This window comes from Gallinula chloropus (assembly GCF_964237585.1).
Source record: "Gallinula chloropus genome assembly, chromosome: 11".
In the NCBI taxonomy this organism is placed as follows: Eukaryota; Metazoa; Chordata; class Aves; order Gruiformes; family Rallidae; genus Gallinula; species Gallinula chloropus.
The window spans coordinates 15,660,005-15,681,516 of record NC_140096.1 but is presented as its reverse complement, the minus strand read 5'-3'; the positions used below and the strand labels follow the sequence as shown (position 1 = coordinate 15,681,516).

At 48.5% G+C, this 21,512-nt stretch overlaps 1 protein-coding gene across 1 annotated transcript in view; it reads left to right on the top strand.

The window, feature by feature from the left end:
- LOC311195817 (gamma-aminobutyric acid receptor subunit alpha-3-like) overlaps positions 1 to 21,512 on the top strand; it is a gene marked incomplete at both ends in the record, with an annotated part of 70,962 nt that overhangs the window by 41,023 nt on the left and 8,427 nt on the right. The window contains 5 exons of the mRNA XM_084269243.1: positions 540 to 607; positions 4,162 to 4,382; positions 13,984 to 14,066; positions 17,100 to 17,243; positions 18,903 to 19,055. Of these exons, the coding sequence (XP_084125369.1) occupies positions 540 to 607; positions 4,162 to 4,382; positions 13,984 to 14,066; positions 17,100 to 17,243; positions 18,903 to 19,055 (669 nt within the window). The remainder of the gene's footprint in view (positions 1 to 539; positions 608 to 4,161; positions 4,383 to 13,983; positions 14,067 to 17,099; positions 17,244 to 18,902; positions 19,056 to 21,512) is intronic.

The window sequence follows — 21,512 nt, the reverse complement described above, 5'->3', positions numbered from 1 at the left end:
AGGAGCAAGGCACTTAGGAGAGCAGCAAACACGTTGGCAGTAAAAAGGCAATCAGGATATTGATTCTTTTTACATACAGATAAGCCTGAAGCTGTAACAAACCCAGGGTTTCCTAAAACCGGTGGAACATTGCTAGGCTGTTTATCAGCCTGGGAGACACAAAGGGATTTCAGATGAGGAGGAGGTTGGAAGCATCAGGGTTTGCCCGCGTGTTGCGAACGTGCGGGTCTGCGCCACGTTGCGTGTCATGTAGCCACAGTTGTAAATATGTGTTGTCTGGCTGTGTGGGACATACACATCCTTGGTGTAAGCATGGAAAGCAGCAGAGCCACATCAGAGATGGATTTGCCCAATTACAAATGATGAAGCTGTCCGTTACTCAGGGCACACCAGAGAGTGTGGTACCGGCTGGCTGAGGGCTTGCCAGGGAGGCACCTGGCAGGAAAAAACAGCACATAACAAACCCCAAACTCTTCCCTGTACAAGTAAATTCAGTTCTGTAATTGGTTTTCCCCATTTTTTCTCTCTTTTCATCCCAGACAGTGTAACTGAAGTGAAGACGGACATTTACGTGACGAGTTTCGGCCCTGTCTCGGACACAGATATGGTAGGTGCCACTGACTGGTCACCTCACAGGGAGGGGTGGCTTCTCCTGCAATCACAGCAGACATGTCCCACCTTTGTCCTTGGGGCATCTGGACACCTTTGTGCCATCTGGGCACAAGCGGGATTTTCCTAAATGGCAGGACCCAGACAAGCATCCCAGCTGCCCGCCTGGGCATGAGCGCACCACATCACCTCCTTTCAGGCCAGGGGAGCTCCATGTCAATGACAATAGACAGGGGTGATTCCTTAAGTGTATCTGGGCTTGTAGAAACCAATTCATTGCCAGAATCTGACCTGTGTCAATGGTAGTGCCAGAAGAGAGCGTTTCACCATCAAACTGTCCTCAGTGCTTGAACCAGAAGGGAGGTAAAAGAGGAAGAAAAAAGAGAGTGAGCTGACTGCAATATTTTGACATGTTCAGGGAAAATTATTGATGAAAAGGCCTGAGGTCTGAATTTAAGCTTGTATTCCCACAACAGTTTGTCTTCTAATTAAAAGAGGACTGTGGAGCATAATTAATAGTGAACTTTTCTCAGCAGCATTTCTTGCAGCTCATATTCCACACGTGTCCAAGCACACAGAGGAGAGTCGGCTGTTGATGGCTGCTCAGTACTTCAAGGGTGCCACATGAGGACAGTCATTCATTCAGGACTGAGACCCTCCCACTTGGCTGGTCCCAAACACATCCTGGTGCTGGTATAGCCCTGGCTGGTGGTGGGCAATCCTCGCCTCGGTGGGAGCCTGCTTTGGGAGAGGGAGTAAGCATCACTCTCCCCAGCTGGGTCAGGCAGGAGCAATGTCCTGTGGTTCTCGTGAGGGCTCTGGAGCCAAGAGGCTTTTGGTTTCTGTGCTGACAGGATGGTGAACATCTCTTCAGCTGCCCCACTGACAGCCCTGAGCTATCAGGCGGGTGGGTTGGGGGGAATAAAGCCTGTGGTTCACTGAGATGCTAGCCCCCTCACACAACCCCATGTTGCTTTGGTCTTTCCAGGGTTAAATGTTAACTTGATGTCAGCCCAGCCAAGAGTATTCATCTCATCTGAGTTCTCTTTCTATCTCACTTGCTTCCCTCCCACAGCAGAGACCCATAATATATTCAGCAATCTTAGCCCCTGGGGAGTATCTGATAATTAGTTCCAAGGTGGAGCATATTTGATTAAGGGAGTGTGTATAATGAACTGTGAAGAAGAAATATGAGGTATTGAAAAGAGGAAGGTATTCTCTGCAACATGATCTGACACAATGAATTTGGAATTAGGAAGGCACTTTAGGAATAATAAAATATTTCCCCTTCCCATGCTTTAGTTCTGTGGGTTTTAAAAATGAATAGTGATTGGGAGTTAGCATTTAGCCATTCTGGTGCTAAATGCACTGGGAAACACGAGAGAGAGAAAGCCCATCGCCTGGGGAAGCTTGGGGAGAGCCTGCTTTTCTGTGGTGGTTCCCTTCATCACAGCAGTGGGGAAGTCCCTCCTTTCCCACTCACATCTGCCTGGTGATCTGGCTCCCGTCCCTCCCACAGCCATTACTCACCGCAGCGGAAAGCCGCTCCCTGCGCATCGTGATGCAGGCAGAGACCGTAATTATGATGATGGAGGAGAGGCAGGTAAAGCTGCTGTGGGGAGTGGAGGAGAGCAGCTGGTTACCGAGCGTGGAGGAGGATGTGTAGACCTTTTCTCTGAGATGCTCTGAGGGATTTTGAAGCTCTCTTTCAGTTTGGTTTAGAAAGCGGAGCCTGATAGGACCTGACATAAGCCTGAGTTGTTGGTAGTGACCTCTCACAGCTTCACCTTAGTCCCCAGGAAAAAAAAAGTTCAGGGGAGTTTTATGCTGTGGTGGATGGGCTCTGGAGACAGATTCAGTCTTGATGTTTTCTGTCACTTCTGGAAGGCAGACAGGACTGTAACGTAGAGCTAAGCGTGCCTCCTGGAAGGGGTGATTTGGGAATGATGCTCTCATGTACAGACGTCTAGAAAAGAAGGAAGAATCTGAACATGATTTCTCTCTTCTTCAGGAATGATTCCTTAGCATAACAGAGACACAGGGCCTGGGAAATTTTCTTCCCAGTTTTCTTTCTTTGTTTGCTGGGTTTTTTTTAAAACCAGAAACAGGGAGTTCTGAATAAGATGGCTCTTTTCATATTTTCTCAAACCCACCTCCTGGGCTTGCACACAGGCTCATTCCACAGCTTCAAACCACAAAGTTAGGGTCACTTCCGTGAAGGAGCAGAATATCTTGTACTGGGCAGAGTCTGTGGGAGCACAGGCTCTTCCCTTTCTTTCCCCCAGCCCCTCGCTTTTGAGCAGGAGTGGCTCTGTTGCCAGGGAGCAGGGCTGAATTTCTGCACCAAGATGCTCTCGTTCAGCTGCCATCTGCTGCAAAACCTGTAGGAATTGCTGTGACCTATTGGAAACTGATGCACAGCAGCTTTTAAATGCTGCTGAGAAGAGCTGCAGGAAAGGAATCACTCACAATGATAAATTCAGTTGGTCCTGCAGCATCCAGGAGCCCGTAAAGAAAGACTGTGAGTCTGCAACAGCAGGGGAAGAACAGCTGGGGCAGGGAGATTTCTGAAGCCCCTATCTCTTTCTAAAAGCCTCAGGAGCTCAGGAGACCCTTCATTAACAAGAGGAGGTGTGTTGTAGAGGTGAGCAGTGGTGCTGCAGGGGCTGGAGACTTTCCCCTGAGTGACAGGGAGGCTCAGAGGACACGGGGTGACTCAGGTCACAGGGAACAGTGGTTCCTCATGCCAGGAACCAGGCAGATTGATATAATTTTGCCTTGGAGTGTCCATGGAGCTGAAGCACCTTTGCTGCTTGGTCAACTGGTTTCTGAGGTTGCACGCACTGTGTGAGGAGCTGACTCTGGCAGCAGGGTTTCAAAGGGATGATTTCTAATTGCCCCAACTGGAATTTGGCCTAGGAAAGTGGCTTCTGCTCTAGCTGAAGGGAGAGAAGAGGAAGAGAAGAAGGGAAAAAATGGTAAAAGAAGAGAAAGTCACAGGATCACGTAATGCAAGTTTATGAGGTCCTTGATTTACTGCTTTTCTAGAGGTGGCCTGGGGAACAAAATAACATCAAGACAGTGTCATGGAGCTTTATTTCTTTGTATTGTTTTTATAAACAGGAATATAATTACCAGTAGCCTGACCAAATTCCATCCCTTGGAACTTTATATTTGCCTTTTTAAATTCCTGTGTCGTTGCACATGGTGGTTCCCTCCCCTGAAACATCTGGATAAGGGTGGTGGTGCAGCAGGACTACCCCCAGGACTGGCTACTGCCCGCTGTCTGCAGTGGGCAGAAACACTGAAAGGCAAATTTTGGCATCATATGTAAGTTGTGATACAAAATGTGGTAACTGCCCACTGTCTTCCACAGCTTTCACCACTGCTGTTAACCCCTACTTCTTGGTGCATCACACTTCACTCCACCAAGGTGTGCCAAGACACAGCATGCTCAGTGACCAAAATACTTGGCATTTCTTCCAGTGGCTTGTTTGCACTGAACTGCTGAGTAAAGCCAGACCTGTTTCTCTCTCCTTTTCTTCCACAAAGGAATACACTATTGACGTATTTTTCCGGCAGTCCTGGAGAGATGAAAGGCTGAAGTTCGATGGTCCCATGAAAATACTTCCCCTCAACAACTTGCTGGCCAGTAAGATCTGGACTCCTGATACCTTCTTCCACAACGGGAAGAAATCTGTCGCCCACAACATGACAACACCCAACAAGCTGCTGCGCCTGGTGGACAACGGCACCCTCTTGTACACCATGAGGTAAGCTTGTGTCTTCTGGGCCAGAGTCTACCAGGTCCTTGTAATATTCAGGCCAGGATGGGACCCCAGGGTACATTACAGCATGGTTTGTGCAGACTTCCACCAACTCTGTTAGCACACTTTCCTTGCCATCCTTGTTTCCTGCCTATGTGGCATCATCACTGATCCTCAGCTTAAGCAGATTTTTACTGGAGCTTTTTCTCATCATTCCTGTTTTCATGTTGATTTATTTTTTTTTCCTTCTATGTGATGAGGTAGATGTGTTAGGGATCTGTAGTTTGTGGAGCAGGTGCAGCACTCAGTTTTTTGTTCCTGATGCTTGGTGGGGTATGAAGCCAGGTTTCCAGTACTGGTAGGGGAATATTAAGGTGGGAGAATTTGTTATTCTCCAGCAGCTTGAGAAGAGACCTGAAATTTTTCAGCACGTTACACTGGAGAATTTTGAAACATCTAACGACCCCAAGTGTACCTGTGAAAGAACAATGAGGTAATTTTTTCCTACTTCATGGGATCAAAACTCCAGATCTGTGTAATGAATGCACATCATTAGGGAAACAGCATCACCAGCTTATTAAAAACTGTGCTTTGGAGGTGCCAGGTTTGGACAGGCCCTTGGAATTTCTCAGATTAACCTGGCCCATGTTGTCCCCAGTGAGAGCTCTGCAGTGTGGGACCCAAGGCAGTGATACAGCCAGTGCAACTCCACTGTGAGCTCCAGGATCTAGGCCCTTCCTTCTACAACACAAGTCACTGTTGGGGAGCCATGCTGGGGCAGTTGTCTTTTCTGGATTTCTCCAGGACATCCCTGGGACACACACTTAACACTCAGCTGCAACAGGTGGGGAGTGGGAAGGAAAATGCCTTTGGGTTAATTTGTTCTGGAACTACTCAGGTATTCCTGTTTGCTTGTAAGCCATTCACTGCCTGAGTGATGCTTGCCACCTGAGGTTGATGTACTAATTTGCCTTCCAAGGTAAATAGGCTTATAAATGAAACAACAAGCTGCTTACAGATGCACATGAAAGGTATTGATTGGGTTTGGAAAGGTGCAAAGCTTTGTTTTCAAAACTGTTTTCTCCACCTCAGACCTCAAGCTGATCCTGACTAACAGGAGGCTTCCTGGTGGGTTCTGTGTGCTGAGCCACTGCACTTTCACCTCTGCTTTATGAGGACCAGACAGAATTTCATCTCTTTATGGTTAAGCTGGCTGTGAATCTACATAGTGTCAGCAGGTTTTACAGCCTACATCGATAAACAATGCTCTGCTTTTGTGCAGCACTTCTCAAGTATGAGCTAATCCTGCCAGTGCCCTGGGGCTTTGGATCTCCACACATCAGTGATCTCACGTTACTGAGGCAGATGGGGTAAATGAAGGGAGAAGCCTGACTTGACTCAAGGGCTCGGTTCTGCCCCCAGCTCTCTGACCTGCATGTGGATGACTAATGCTCCCCCCGTTTGTATCTTTCCCTGACCGTAATGTATTATAGGAGCTGCTGGCACAAGACAGCAAAAAAGGAGGACTCAATTTCAGGGCTTTTATATCATTTTGCTTCTCCTTTATTCAGCAAACTGCCATTAGCTTCAGCAAGTTTTGTGTGACTGAGAAAGTATTGGATTTGCTTTTCTATTTTGGGCTGGGCAGGTGCCAGGATGGCAGCAGCACGAGACTCTTGGGAATGAGCTTCCCAAAGAAAACGGAGTCGTGGGATTTTAAAAAGAAATTCAACACATCCTTCAGTTTAGCTGTCTCCCAGAGAAGGGGGAATGAAGGAGAATCTGGACCTCCCTTTGTGTGTGCTCTGCCCTCCTTAACTGTATCTCTAAGGCTTTCTAAGAGGTGAAGAGCCCACTTAGAGAACCCAAAGGTCTTTTGTCCCATATTGCATTATACAGTGTCAGAAGCTGTAGTGCATGGAGATCTTTTCCCTGCCCAGGACAAATTACTGCTGTGCAGATGTGTGTGAGGCTATCTTGGTGGGCATCTGGACAGGATTTGATATAACTTGAGTGTTCTATCTCCTGATGCTGGAGATGTGGTTAGAGCTAGCCAGACAGCCATCTGGAAAGCACTGCCCACAGCATGTCAGGGGCAAAGCAGGACTTCTCTGGGTTTGCAATTCAGCACATCCAGGATGGGGTGTCTGTCCATGTGCATCTGATGATTGCCCTTCTCCCTGCTCAGGGCCACACAGGGTCTTTTGAGTGGGGTCTCAAAAAGGCAGAAGCAAGAGCACAGACTCCGTGGCTCAGAGATCAAGTCCTACCTAGCTCTGCTACTCACAGGCGCTCACACCTCTATCCCCCTGTAAAATTATTCCCTTGTTGAAGTACTTGGAAACCTCCTCCTAGGAAAGGGCTGGAAGGAGACTCATGTTTTATGTCCAGGTGGCACATTCTCTGTTCTCCCTTCTACCCTGGGGTACATGTGTCCTTCTCAAAGCAAGGAGGAGCTACACCAAGCAAATCTCAGCCCCACACAGCTGACATCCAGCAAAGTGTGAATCCAAAGGAGGCATATGCTGTGTCCTGCAGTTCTGTTGCTCCATGGGAAATCCGGAGTGAGTTCCAACTCGCTCCGGATTTCCCATGGAGCAGCAGAACTGCCCAGATGATCCTTTGCAGGCTCAGTCTAGACTGGAACGTTGCCATGCAGTTTGTCTCCTGAGACATGTCCTACTCCTTTACCTCATCCCAGCTGATGTCCTTGAGGGATCAGATCCACTGTCGTGCAATTAGAGGCACGTCTCCTGCTATTTACCCTGCTGTGAAAGGCCACTTCTCTTAGTCAAGGCTTACATTTATAGATGAAGTTTTCTGGTGGAACAGCAACTCTGACACACACATCCAGCAAAATTGCACCCCTGTGACAATATTTATGGCTCCTGGAAAGATCCTCTTTGTCACTGACCTGAGCTTCAAGGAGCCACGCACCAGCTGCAGCTGAGTGTCCAGCTTCCTCATGGATCAGTGCAGCATCTTGGTGCAAACACCTGATCACTGAATCCGGCCTGGGCTATGACACAGCCTTTGCAAGCACAGCACAGAACTGCATTTCTCTACTCCCCTTCTCCTGGCTGAGGAGGAAGGGACAGGATTACTGATCCCTCTGCCCCTTCCATGCTACTCTGCCTGCCTTAGAGGGCACAGGGAGTGCAGTTTTCTTACATAGCCCTGCCTCTGCAGTCTCATTTGTGGAGCTCCTACAAGATGCCAGTAATTCACAAAAGCCCAGCTAGGGCCTCAAAGCTCTGGTGTCTGACCTGAGCACAACAAGCTGGGAATTGTGTGTAGATTTACATAAGGTACAGACAAAAACTCAGCTGCTGCAATGATCTCTGGATGTTCCCTCTGTCTCGACTCGTGGGGGGCTCATAGATGATGTTCTGGTTCTTCTGGCCTTCAAGCATATGAAAACAGTGAAAGCTTAATGCTGTGCTGATGTGATTCCACTTTGTGAATCCAGGCTTTAAAGAGCTCTCCTGCTCTTCACAGGGCCTGTCAGAGCGGCGTGTTGCAGCTCTGTGGTTATTGTCAGAGTGGCTCCCAGACAAGGTGTGCTCGAGTTAGACACTTAAGGGATGTGTTCTGTAACTGCCAGGCTGACACGTTCAGCTCTGTGCCCAAAGACTTTGCCTCAGGAACTTGTATTGCTGAAGTCCTTAGCAGCAGTGTGTGAACGCTGGGTCCAGGAACCCCTTGGTGTGAGACAGAACAGGAGGGAAAGCGAAGTGCAGAGGTATCCAGGACACATGCAGCCCAGCCAGGGCTGTGGAACCCCAGGCAACAAGCCCTGCATCTACTGCAGCATGCTCAGGGTTTTGAGCTTCCCTGGCTGCTTTTTGAAATCACGGCGCTTAATAGTGTCTCTCCCAGCAAAGGCTTTGGGTTGTCTCTACTGCCTGTTTGTTTGGGTTATTTTAAACCTCAGGCAACTTTTGAGAGCTGTAGGCAGGAATTTGTAGCATACAGGATGGAGCTACAACCATCATTCTCCTTCCTGCAAGAGCAGCAGCTGGGACATCCCAGCTCCTCTGAGTAATACAGACTAGTAGCTATCTGGCTGCATCATCAGGGCTGACCTTAGACAGCAGCATAAACAGACCAGGGCAGCTCAACCCTAGGCTGCTAAACACACATGCAGATGAACAGAGAAGGAGATGAGATTTCCACAGCCTGCTTATTCCTGCCTGACAGATTCCAGGGTGGATCTAAAGACAGAAATGATCTGTTTTCCAGGCTCAGGCATACTTTTGTAAGGAAGCAGTCCCAGGAGAGAGAAATCTTTAGAGATCACCACAGCTCAGTACCTTCCTGCCGTCATGGGCTGAACTCTCCAGGGGCTGGGGGAGCATGCAAAGTGAATTCAGTGCTTTTGGATCCCACACAAAGATACTAGAAGTAATTTGGCTTTCCAGCTCAAACCCCAGCAATTAAACCTAACCTAGATTCTCACACAGCCTAAACTGTAAACACTGTTCGGCCCAACCGTGGTTATTAACGAGTCTCCTGGAGGAGAAATCAGGACAAAACCCAAGCAATATTCCCTGGCATGAACACAGCCAGTTCTGCTGTGCAGGGTGCTGTCATGTTTTTGTTCCACACGTACACCAAGGGATTATTACATTTGCGTCCCAGAAATTGGACTGAGACTCTGGCTCATCCTGCAGCACAACCCAGGTAACGACAGGGGCTCTAATGACACATCAAAGGCTTCGCTAAGCTCCCGGTAACCATGAGAACGCAGCTGAAGTGGTTTGTTGTACCGCCAGCCCTGGGAGAGGTGTGTTTAGCCTGATTCACACTTCTTGCCATTCTGTTGAGCGGTTCAAAGGACTTCCCATGACTTTGAAGAGAAGAACGTGGCTTCTGTCCTGGGTGTTCCACTTTTGGTGTCATCGTGCCAGCCAAGTGAGGAGAAAACAGGAGTCTGGGGTTTGATTCCAAGACAGTTCTGCATAAGTTACTGTGGGCGCCTGGGACAGATGAGCCAAAGGGTACATGGATGATGTGACTGCTGGCAGCTCAGCTATATTTCACGTGTTGTTTAGGCTTTATAATGACATTTTGGGGTTCAGATGGCTGGACCAGAACAGGACATCAGAGCAGGAAGCAAACCTCTGTGTTTAGCTGGCTGTGGTGGCTGGACCAGAACAGGACATCAGAGCAGGAAGCAAACCTCTGTGTTTAGCTGGCTGCGCAGCCATCCTTGCACAGGATGTAAAGGGCAAAGATGAGAATTTCTGCAAGAGGCTCCTGTGCCCACATGCTGCAGAGGCTCCTGGGCCCACATACCTCTGGGCTTCTGTACCCACACGCTGCAGAGGCAGCAGCAGTTGGCTGGGGAGTGAGCTACATTCCTCTTGGTTTGACATTTGAACATTTCATTAGGCAAAGCATATGGTGCTGAGGAGTCTTTCGCCAGCAAGGGGAGGTGGCAAGGGAAGGCTGGTGTTGGGGGGAGCGGAAGGGGAATGGGGTCACTCTCTTGAGCAGTGATTGATTACCCAGCTCACCTAAGTATTTCTGCTAATTAGCTCTCTGAAAGATGAGTGTGTGCAAGAGTGGCTGCTGGAGGGAGGTGAGCAATGGCCATGGGTTGCAGGGGCAGAGGGGCGAGCAGGAGCAAGCAGCAGCGCATGCACTCTGATTGTGGGGAGAGCATCTCAGGGAGCCAGAGCACCCCAGCATGCAGGGGGGTAAAGTGAGGAGGTTTTAGGCAAGGGAGAACACCTGGGATGGGGAATGCCTGTATTGTTTCCCCCTTTGTCAGGGACACTGTGACTCCCTTTGTGTCTTACCTGTGAACGTGCTGACTTGTGGCTGGCTGAGGTTGCAGAATCAGACTCATCTCACTGGAATGATGTGGCATTTTCTTTTTTATTTAATTTCAGGAGACTTAAAAGCTCCTTCAGCTGTAGGAGGAGAACTGGGAGATTAGGTTGCTTTTCCAGTGGCTTGTTGATGGATTTATTGTGGTGTTGTTTACTGGCTCAGCTAATAAAACACACTTTAGATGTAAAATGTGACTACTGCATTCCCACACACCTACAGAGTCATCCAGCATCCGCATAAAGTTGTGTCCTTCCCTTGACAACACTTACTCTTGTTGGTAAGTGGCCTGCAGAGGGCTGGAAGGTTTGGCCAAGGTCAACTTGTGTCCAGATAGTCTCTGCTGCCATCCTGGTCCCCTCTGAGGCTCTTTCTGGCTGCTGTAAATGGCATTCAACCACCAGACCCACAACCTGCCATCCTTTGAATTGGTCAGCCTTATTCATAGTGGCCAAGACTTGCAAACAGTACAGTGGATAAAAAAGGCCTTTCTGGGTTTCTTTTTGGAGGGGAGAGTTCAGGATACATCAGAAGGAAAGCAGTGATCAGAGGAGAGGCCCTTTGGAAAAGCCAACTTTAGGAACACCCAGCCAAGAGTCTTTTGAAATAATAAAGTAATTAGTAAGGCTGGTGAAGGAATAGGAAGATAAAGAGGAAAAATCTTGTGTAGTCTGCTGAAAGAGACAGGGGAAATGCATCAATATTTCCTTCACACAAGTGACAGTAACAAATATTAGAAGCAAAAAGTCCATTGCAGTTGGAAAAGACACAGAAAGAATTGAATAGTAAGATCTGTGAGGGTATGCTTGACAAGCTTGCCAACCATGAAGCTCCCCAAGTGAATTCTGAGCTGACAGAAGAAAGCATCACAAAGGAAACATCAGGAAGAGCACGGCTGTCGAGTCCACACCTTGCTGCCAGGTTTTCATGCCTGCTTCTTGAAATTCTAATCTTTATTCAGATTATGAGAGGCATCTGAGCAAATGAACAATTTGTTCATGGTGGCCTTTGAGTGTCCAGAAGCAAATCATTCAATGATGTGCTTGTAGGATTGTCAAAATCACTGTCAATCTTTCCATTGAAGTCAGATCTTCTTCTCTCTCCTGTAAAACAGGTACATTCAGTCCAGACATGAGGAAGAAATCAGCAAGTCAGAAAGAGAGATTTGTTTCCAAGGAAGCTACTTTGGTCACAACAGTTGTTCTTGGATTGGCTGAGAAAGCCAAACTGGGGCCAGACATAATGAAAACAGGACAGTCATCATCATCATCATCATCATCATCTCTTTGTCAGTAGACCAATTGCTGCAGAACGTGGTGGTCATTATGCATGAACTTGGAGTCATAAAGGATTGGCAGGCTTAGAGTAGAAAAAGTCCTTGGTCTCTGGTGCACCCAGTCACCTGGGTACAGTGTCTGAACCATGGAAGCTGTAAACCACCATGTGCTGGGAGAAGGCAGTGAAGAGTGGTTTGCTCCGAGTTCACACAGGTTTTGTACTTCTCTGTAGGTACCACTGGCCTCCTCTACCAGAGGTGGAGCCAGTCTGCATATCCCCAATAGACCTGCTGTGATTAACCTGTCCAGAGTGTGGAGCATTCCATCAGCCTTGCTGATGAGCCCTTGGGACACAGCAGCCAGTGGTGACAACAGCCAGCCCCTCAGGGCCCTGGAGCAAGCAGCCCCCATGGGGCGTACCAGGACCATGACCTCCTGATGCTGAATAGCCAAGAGCTCTTTACCAGGATGAAACCTGGGGAGCTGCTTTTTTATTTGGAGTTTATTTCCCCCCTGTGGGGTAGCTCCTGGGACACAGTGGGACAGATGTGCTGGTGGAGATAGGATGGTGGTTTGGAAAAACAGCAGAAAAGACTGTGAAGCTCCTGCTGCATTAAAGAGCAAAGGGGCAGCCCAGCAGCTCTGTGGGGCTGGGTTCAGAAGGTCTGCAGGACGCTCGCTGCTTTCCTTTGCTAGCTCATACAACAATAAGGTGTCAACTTCCCCGTGGTGCAGTCTGCTCTGCGGCACCATGACCCCAGTGGTCACTTGCTTCACCTCCCAGACCTTCCCAAAGGCTGGGTTAACTGGGAGTTGAACCCCTGCTGTGGTGCTGCAGGGGCTGCAGGTACGCAGCTGGGCTTTGGCCACCCAGCAGTGTCACAATGAACTGCTGCTCACAGGGATGCTGGCTTTCCTACACCCTCTAAAGAAAGCAGATGAGGTTGGACATGGCTCTGAAATCACAAAGTCCATCTCCTCAGCGGGCAGGGCAAAATTTATATCCAGCAGAATGTTTCCAGCACAGCCTGGGCTGCTCTCACAGCTGATGTGGAGCAACCGTGGGGGGAATTTGTTGCTGCTCTGTCCCTCCCTCTCACCAGCGTCCGCCTGTCACAGCACCATCTGCCATCTGCAGCCAGCGTGGCTGCAGCCTCAGGGATCCCCTGCCACCTCCAAGCCATGGTGATTCTGCTTTGTTTTCCCCCCACAAGGGCTTTTACAGCCATTTGTGAAGTGCTGGGGTTTGTCCACCACGGTTTTTTTATGCCAAGTTCTCCTTTTTTTCTTTTTGAGTCATTTCAGTTTTGTTTGGCTGAAAGAAACAACCTTTCTTTTTCTTCCTTTTTCTTTTTTCTCCCCTTTGCAAACAAAGTCTGAACCCTCTGGTTTTTTTCAGGGTTTGCTTTGCGTTTGACTAAGCCTCAGTGTATTCTGTGAAGAATAACTTACCTGAATGTTTTTCCAGCCAAAGAAAAATATCTCAGCAGGAGCTTTTTCCACTGTGCTTCTTGACCTGAGTTTTCTTCAAGCCACCTTCAGCCCTAGGTCTGTGTGCTTGCCCTTTGCATCCACATGTTGCTCCTGTCATGGTTTGTTATTTTGCCAAGCCATCAGAAGTCAGTCCTTTTCTCTACAAGGGGTTCCTTCAGAGAAGATTGCGTTAGACATCTCCCAGGAAGCCATCTGTCCTGGGTCTCCCTCCCAGGCTGCAGGCTTTGCAGTGGAAGGAACACGACCTTTTTAGAGTCCTTTATAAGGAGTTCTTTTATGCCTGGTCCCATGTCTCGCAGCACACTGTGCCTCCCTCACAAAGCCACTCCCTGACAAGGTGTCCCATTGGGATTCTGTGGATGCATAAAGCACACAAGTTGTCCTGCGCCCCCACAGACAGCCCCAGGGGACACAGTTCTGTGTCTGCCTGCAGCACCCTCTGCGGGACCACCAGTGAGGGAAGAGTTGGAGAGGTGGGATGACGTGTCCCACATGCACAGGGGTGTGTTGTACCCTGGTGCAACACCTGCAGCTTCCTGACTCTGACTGGCTTTGTTCACAAGCCCAGTAGTCCCGTGGCTTCCTGACTGAACAATCTGACTGCAGAATCTGTCAGCTCTCTGCTCCTTCCAGACCACCCTCTGCTTTCCAGCATGGTCCATAGGGTGTCCCCTGCCTCCAGGCATTAATGAGCTCTTTGTGCACAGTGCAGAAGCAAACAGAAGTCCTGGGCTTTGGCAGGTTTCCTCATTGCACTGAGCAGATAAAGCTGATCTCAGAGAATAGGGTTGAGTATATACAACAGGAAAGGCAGCCAGATCAGTGTGCCTGCTATTCTCTCTGCAGCTGATGGCCTTCTGCCTGGAGACCAGAGGTTGGTGACCACATTGTGGCCTTATTTATCTTTGATGGATGCAGGGTTGTGATGCCATGGCAGAAGGGCCAGGTGGGAACCTCTGCAGCCATATGCTCCTGATCACGCCCTGTGTTTTGTCTTGTAGGCTAACGATTCATGCAGAGTGCCCCATGCACCTGGAGGACTTCCCAATGGATGTGCATGCCTGCCCACTGAAATTTGGGAGCTGTAAGTACCCTGATCAGCCTCTGCAAGGAGGTGGGAGAAGAGGTAAAAGCAGTCCTTTGTGTGGCTAGTGTTTTCCAGTATTTTAGTAACAGTGCTGTTAATTATTGCTAATGATAATGTGACTGAGATTTTGTTTCCAGTATCTCATAAATGCAGTTCCTGTTATCATCTGCAGCAGGCAAATCTGAGGTCAGTTCGGGCTCACAGGATGGGTAGGCACCTATGGTTTTGCTCTAAGTTTATTAAGGCAGTGGGTGCTGCACCTCTCCTATGAAGATGGAAGAGTTGCCCCCCTCCAACTAAAGAATGAGCCCCCACCAGCCATCTCCCTTTGGGACTGTAAGAAAAGAGAGGAATTGCAGCCTTTCCAAAGCAGCACTTCTTTCCTGTAGCCATCTGGGAGTTAACTAAGGAGAAAGCTGAAAAATTTGATTGATACCAGAAGAAACCATGTTTATCATGTGCATCTGCTCCTCTGCCTCATGGCAAAATGCATCCATGAAACTGGATTATTCAAAACTACTGAAATAAAGTTATTTCTTAGGCAGCAGTTAATTAAATGTAAAACGTATTGCCACAAGACCTCACTGAGGCCAGCAAAATAGCAAGTCTTAGAGAAGGATGACTTATTAATATTAATTGACCTTGTGAGGAGGGCTGTGAAGTCTCATACCTCAGGCCTAAACTCTGGGATTATTACAAGACTTGCAGGAAGGCAGATTACTCCACATCCAATTGCTTTTAATGTGTCTTGGTGAAGAAGAGATATTAACGTGCATATTTCTGCTGGAACACCCTTTTGGGTTCTTCTGAGTATTTTTACTAATTTGTCCTCTGAATGATGACAGTTTTGACACAAGCAGCTCAGAGAGATGCCCCTGGTTAATGTTAGTATGGCTCTTTCCAAAGCACCCATCCACATGGCACCTGAGCTCACCTCTCCTGTGCTGGAGTGGGGTTAAACTGGTGTTTGCACCATTGACAGCTGGGAGCTGCTCCTTTGTAAGAAGCTTCAAGTGGGTCACATTTGTAAACAGAAGGCCAATGTCAGGATCAGACATGTGCTGTTCAAAGGATAGCTGAATTTGCCTCACTGATTTCCCCCCCCCCAACCTGAATGGCTCATCAGTGCCCTCCTGTCCCTGCGCCACCACAGCAGCCACCCAAAGAGGGAAGGCAGAGACTGTGCAGGCAAAGTGAGGGCGTCAGACACTTCAGGTAGCTTCAGCTGCCCACCTGTCATTCCTTGGACACAGTGCAGTGAAGGTCATGGCTTTACCTGTCACTGTGCTCCCTAGAAGATGGGCAAACACAGCAGGGAACAGCTGTTTCTAAGGCAGCCGTAGGACATTTGTGCAGCAGCTGTCTGAGACCAGGCTAGGACACGATGATGCTGAAGTTACCAGTTCCACTAAATGTCAGAGCTGTCCTTGTTTGGACCAGACTGTGGTACAAACAAGGCATTGAGCAGAACCAAACCAGCTTTATGGCATTAAATGTGTTCCAAGCATCCACGCTACCCCTGTGTGACACCAGATCCGATTCTGCCCCAGATGAGCAGATCTGAAGGCAACTGTGTTTTCAGGGATTATAGCAATAAACTGTGGCAAGTTTCCTTTGTAGGAAGAGTGGTGATGGGTGAACCACAACTGCTAGAGCAGAAGGTGCTGCCCATCAAAGCAGAAGAGCATTGGCAGAGCTGTACAAAGCCTGAAAGAGGATGGAGGTCTCCAGAAGCATGTTGAGAGCTGGAAGGTGGGGTTGGGCAAGCAGAGATTGGATGAGAGGTGCCAGCAGAAGTGCATAGGCAGCACGCTGGTGGACTGAGAAACATTGGATGATGGTCAAAACCTTATCCCCCTACTTTGCACAGCACCTGCTTGGTGTTTAACAGGTTTGCCAAAACCTACAGTGCAGAGATAACAGTGATTGTTTCAGAAAGATCAGAGAAATCTGGTTGTCTCAGGATGCAGTCTCCCACAAAGCAGGAGCTGAGATGTTTCTGTAGCAGACCTGACCCACTGCTTGACCTGACTCCAGACAAAGAATTCCTTTATGTCTTAGTAGGAAGCTGGTGGCAAAAGTGATAAAAAGCTTGTTGTAGTGAACTTTGTTCTTGCCTAAAGGGCTGGTGCAGAGTAGGTATGGACAGGAAGCTTGGGCATTATGGGGGAGAAGTAGTTCATAGTAGAGTCCAAAGAGACTCAACTCCTGGATACCATAGGACTGGCAAAGAGCAAGCAGGTGTTGTTGGGAAAGGGAAAGGCTGTGAGGACAAGCAGGGGTTTGGTCACAAAGGCTTGTGAAGGTGATGATGACTGTGTCAGAGAGGTGTTTGCCCATGGTGAATTGGGCAGGTGGGATAGGGAGGGGATCCTGCAAGCTCCTGGAAAGATGCCCTGGCCCTGAGCCCGGTGCTGCCCTGTGTCTCAGTCACTGTGCCTGCTGCTCCTCTTGCCATGCGATGCTCGGGTAGGCTTTTCTCAGCACTGCCTGGTGGGCTGGCCTGGAGGCTGGCCAACACAGGGTCATGCAGGGGGGAAAGCATCTTGGTGGGAGGGCTTGGAGAGAGTTGCTTCTGAGGGAGGGTAAAGATTATTAACCTCTTCTCCTTAACCTAAAATTCAACCCTATTTGTGGTTTAGCCTTTCTCACCAGCTGCTGCCAGCGTGACTCCCAGTCCCTGGCATGGCAGAGGCAGTGGCCGTCCTGCTGCCCCAGCAGCCTGCTGCTCTGGATGCCTTTCTGTCTTGTCTCTGCTTGGAGCCAGCCCTTGCAGTGTCAGCACATCAAGGGGACAGCGTGTCTCTCATTGACAGCCCACTCTTCCATCTCCCTTATGAAACCCCCAGCTCCCTTTTGCTCATTTGATTTAACAGTTGCTGAGCTGCCTTGGTCTCTGGCCGTGCTTGGCTGTGCTCAGCCGTGTGGCTCTGAGGAATGCACAGCAGGGATTCATTTGGCTAGGAGCTAATTTTGGTATATTTTAGGTCAGGCAGAAGCACAAACCTCATTCTGCTTTCTCCTCCCCAGATGCCTACACGAAGACAGAAGTGATCTACACCTGGACACTAGGGAAGGATAAATCAGTGGAAGTAGCGAAGGGTGGATCGCGCCTGAACCAGTACGACCTACTGGGCCACGTCGTTGGGACAGAAATGGTTCGGTCCAGCACAGGTACCTTTGGGACCACGATGTGACGTGTGGGCTGAGCACACTGTCAGACAAGAGGTCTGAATGCCACAGTTTGGGAGAATTATAGAGGCCATAGGCCACAGTACTCCCAGCCTACGTGAATATGTCCAGGAGCAGTCAGCCAGGGGCAGTGATGGGTTTAGCTTCTAGTGGTTTCCATGGAAGAAGCCTTACCACAGAATCACAGAATTGTAGGGGTTGGAAGAGACCTCAAGAGATCATCAAGTCACACATACTCTCTAGAAGGCTGATGTCAGGCACCTGAGAATGATCTGTTGTGTGAAAAATCTGCCCCACCTTGCTGAGCTGGTTCCTGGTACTGTGGGTTCATTTGTCTTGGATCCCTTTCCAGTCCCTCAGGAGACCATGGTGGGCCAGGGAGGTGAATGCAACATAATGTTGAGTGTGCTTTTCCCTGCATCTGCTTACACAAATATTGTCATAGTTAATAGGAGATTATCCCAAACAAATGTTTCCTCTGATTAATGACCAATATTAATCATCTTTCTCTCCCATCTGCTGTTCCTCCCTTCCCCTCTGAATCCAGGTACTGATAGCTTCTGTTATCTCATGTATATCTCTCATCTTTCTTTTTTTTTCCTTCTCTCTCTTTTTTTTTCCCCTTCTGTATGCACCAGTAGTTCTCTCATTTGAGGATATTTCCTCTCTGGTGCACTTGATTTTAATAGTGTCTGTCTGTAACAACTCATATCACCTCCCTTGGGGAAACGTGGGGAGTCCAGGGAACTAAATGTCATAATATCTGCCCCATCTCTCTACTTAAGTTGTAGAAAAATGTACAGATGAATAACCTGAAGTGGCAAGAAAGCTGCTAAAGGCTCCTGTGTGTAATGATTTAGCAGAACCACGCTCACAACAAAAAGGCACGATAATCCAACAAAATATCCAAAGCTCTGAGTGGAAGAATAGCATTGAGGGGAAAATAGGGACAGCTGCTTCTTTGGTTTCCAGCCCAGACCTTTAACGACAGAACTTGCCCTGATTTTTGAGATGGTTACAGTGAGAAAAGGTGGGATATTTTCAGGATTGTCAGAGAAAATGAAATGTTTTGTCCTGAAATCCTACTGGAGCACCGTTAGGGTCTCTCTGGGCATAAGGGATCTTATCCACAATGGATCCCTGGGCTGGAGCAGAAAAGGGAAGGGAGCTGGGTTGGGAGAGACCCCAAGGGCATCTTGTGCCTGGAGTGAAACAGGGAGAGCTTATTGCCCAGTGTTCTATTGGCATTGATTTGCTTGTGTCCCACAGCCATTTTTTAGTGAATTAAAGCAGCCTCCAGAGGAGTGTTTTGGAAGGACACATGCTATGTGGAAGTCACTCAGGCTACACCAGGACACGTGCCTGGCGTGGCACAGCAGCTGTGTGTGCAGGATGTGGAAAGTCAGTGCCAACAGCGTGCTGCAGCATGAATCCATCCCTTCTTTGCACAGCTTTTAGGGCAGCCAGCAGTACTGCAAGATAGCAGGGCATGCCAGCCAGCTATGTGTTCTGCAATTCCATTTAAGAACTTGCAAGTTGGTTCAGGACAAGATCTTCAGTGGTTTAGACAGGTTGGTAGGCAGCTAGACCCATCCTGGGAAGCATCAGTGGCTCAGCATCTCTAATGGGCTGTCTCTGCAGGGGAGTATGTCGTCATGACCACACACTTCCACCTCAAGAGGAAGATCGGGTACTTTGTGATCCAGACCTACCTACCCTGCATCATGACCGTCATCCTGTCCCAGGTCTCCTTCTGGCTTAACAGGGAGTCTGTTCCTGCCCGGACGGTTTTTGGTGAGTCTGGGAGCATGGGTGCATCCTCTCAGGTACTGTAAATGATGGGAAATAGCCTGAGTTGCATCAGAGCTGGACTCCTCCAGGCCTTCAGCAGCACCAGTGAAGCTGCTGGCTGTTTCCCACAAGAGCTTCCCCTCTTTGCACTGAATCGCCGCAGAATCACTCCTGTCCATGTCTCTGCTGCAAGCCAAGCCATAAATGTTAACAGTAATCACGGTATTGATCATCTAATTACATGCATTTGGCTGTGTCTGCTTATCTATGTTGGCTTTTGGGTTGAGAAGAGGATAGGTACATGGGGAAGCATTTAAAGCTCTACCTTTGAAACTGCTAACGTGCCACCGGTCAGAACTCGGCATAGCAAGTTCCTGGGCTGAGTCAGTATAACTGCCTGGTAAATATATGGGGTTGTTTGTTTTCTTCAGCTGGTTTCAGATCTTCTCTTAGAGGCAGAGTGTCAGGCTGGCACTGCACATATATTAATAGCTGTTAGAAACATTTAATAAGAGAATTGTTTTGTGGATTCCTGCTATGACCTGAATTAAAGTTTGAGATCTACACACACACACACACACGCTCAGACTGGGTGTGATGCTGCACGACTGTATTTCCTGGAAGTAACAGTGCCCAGTAGATACTGCTTAACAGAAAGTATGTTGAGCAAAAGTCAGTGAGCAGAGAGGGAATGTGGGGTATCCCATAAACAAAAACACCTGCTCGTCTTTTTGACCAACACAAAGTTGGTTTCAGAGATCACAAAACATTTTTCTCTGTAGCAAGAGTCATGATATAGAAATACTCCCTCAAACCCAGCAAGGCTGATTTCCTCCTTTCTGGACCCTCTTCACAGTCCTGGGCCTTGTTCCAGTGCTGTGGACTGGTGCCAGACACATGGAAGGTCACAGTTGGTTTTGCACCTTCCTGAAAGAAATAGAAGGGAATCATCATGGGGTTTGTGTTCACTGGGGCTTGTGGAGTGTAGGTCGTGACCAAGCTTTAAATTTTCCAGCTGACCCCAGCTTCACCCCCTTAGCACTGGGTTGCCTTCCCTTCCCAGTAAAGCGAGTCCCACAGCGATGCCCGGGGTGGAGTGCAGCTGGGCAGCTGGTGTGACCAAACTGGTTGGCACGATCCAGGCTGCAAGAGCTGTGCTGAACAGTGGTAACAGTGAAGAAGAGGGGGTATGGTCCCTTAGCACCCACTTTTTGGTGTTTTCATCCAACAGAGTGGAAAAGGAGATGGGGGGGAGGCTCAGACAGAAATCATGTGGAAAATAGAACCAACTCAGGCATCTAGAGGGTCATCAATGACCTCCCCTCACTCCTCAGTGACTCATTTGCAATTAAACCCCACAGCGTTCAGACCCAGGCCCCAGGTCTGCCTGTGCCCCAGGTGGGCTCTTACATCTGCATCAGCTCTGGAGTATCTCTGCCTTCCCAACACGAGGCGAGCCCTTCTCTGAGAATGTTTGACTCCCTCAGTTACTCCAAGATTTTCAATTAGACAGGTTTCCTGGAGTAGCAGCTCAGATTGAGAAGGAAAGAGCTGACTGAAAAATTAAAACCTACCTTTGTGACAAATGGCTTTGCTCCCAAATTGCCTTGCTTTTCCATTAAGGAAATAATGAGAACTCCAATTGTTTATTCCTTTTTTTTTTCCCCCTCAGAAACTGTTGTCAACAATATCATTGAACCTCTTCAATTACCAGGAGTATGGCTTAAGGGAAGTGAAAATTAGTCAATATTTTTATAAAGTTTTTAATGCATTTTTAATTGAAAAACACATTATTGGGGAAAATGGATAGCAGTGGTTGCTTGCTTTAATGAAAAAAGCTTTAAAAGGCATCTTGCAGCAGCTCTTTTTTGTTTAAGATCCTTGTGACACTAGTTCTGCCAGCTTGGGTCACTGATGGGTGCCTGGCTGTGCCATGTTCCCAGGTGTCCATCCATGTAGGTTACAAGCTGCTGAGAACACCACATAGGATGATCAGCCAGTTTCTGGTCCTCCATGAAGTGTTCCCAACCATCTACCTGCCCTTTTTACTGTTATTATTTTTATTTTTTGCAAAAGAAACCAGAGGCTTCTCCATGGCATGTTCTACATAAGGGAGCTGGGTCTAGCGTCCTGCGACTTACCCTACTAGGAGATGAGGAATTGAATGCAGGTGCCCACCTATCAGCTAGGACTCTCCTATTGTGAGCAGAAATTGAGTCAGTGGAGTTTGGGGGAAGATTAATCTCATGGGAATGCAGATGTGATGAATTGGAGATATTCAAAACTGAACCAGAGAAGGCCCTGAGCAACATGAAGTTGATTCAAGCAGGGGTTGGACAAGCTGCCTTCCCTTCCAACTTGGACTGTTCCGTTTTTGTGAATTGCACCACAGATTTGTGCTGGGTGAGGCTTCCTTAATTACAGCCGGAGCGTGGGCGGCGCGGCGTAGGGGATGCCTCC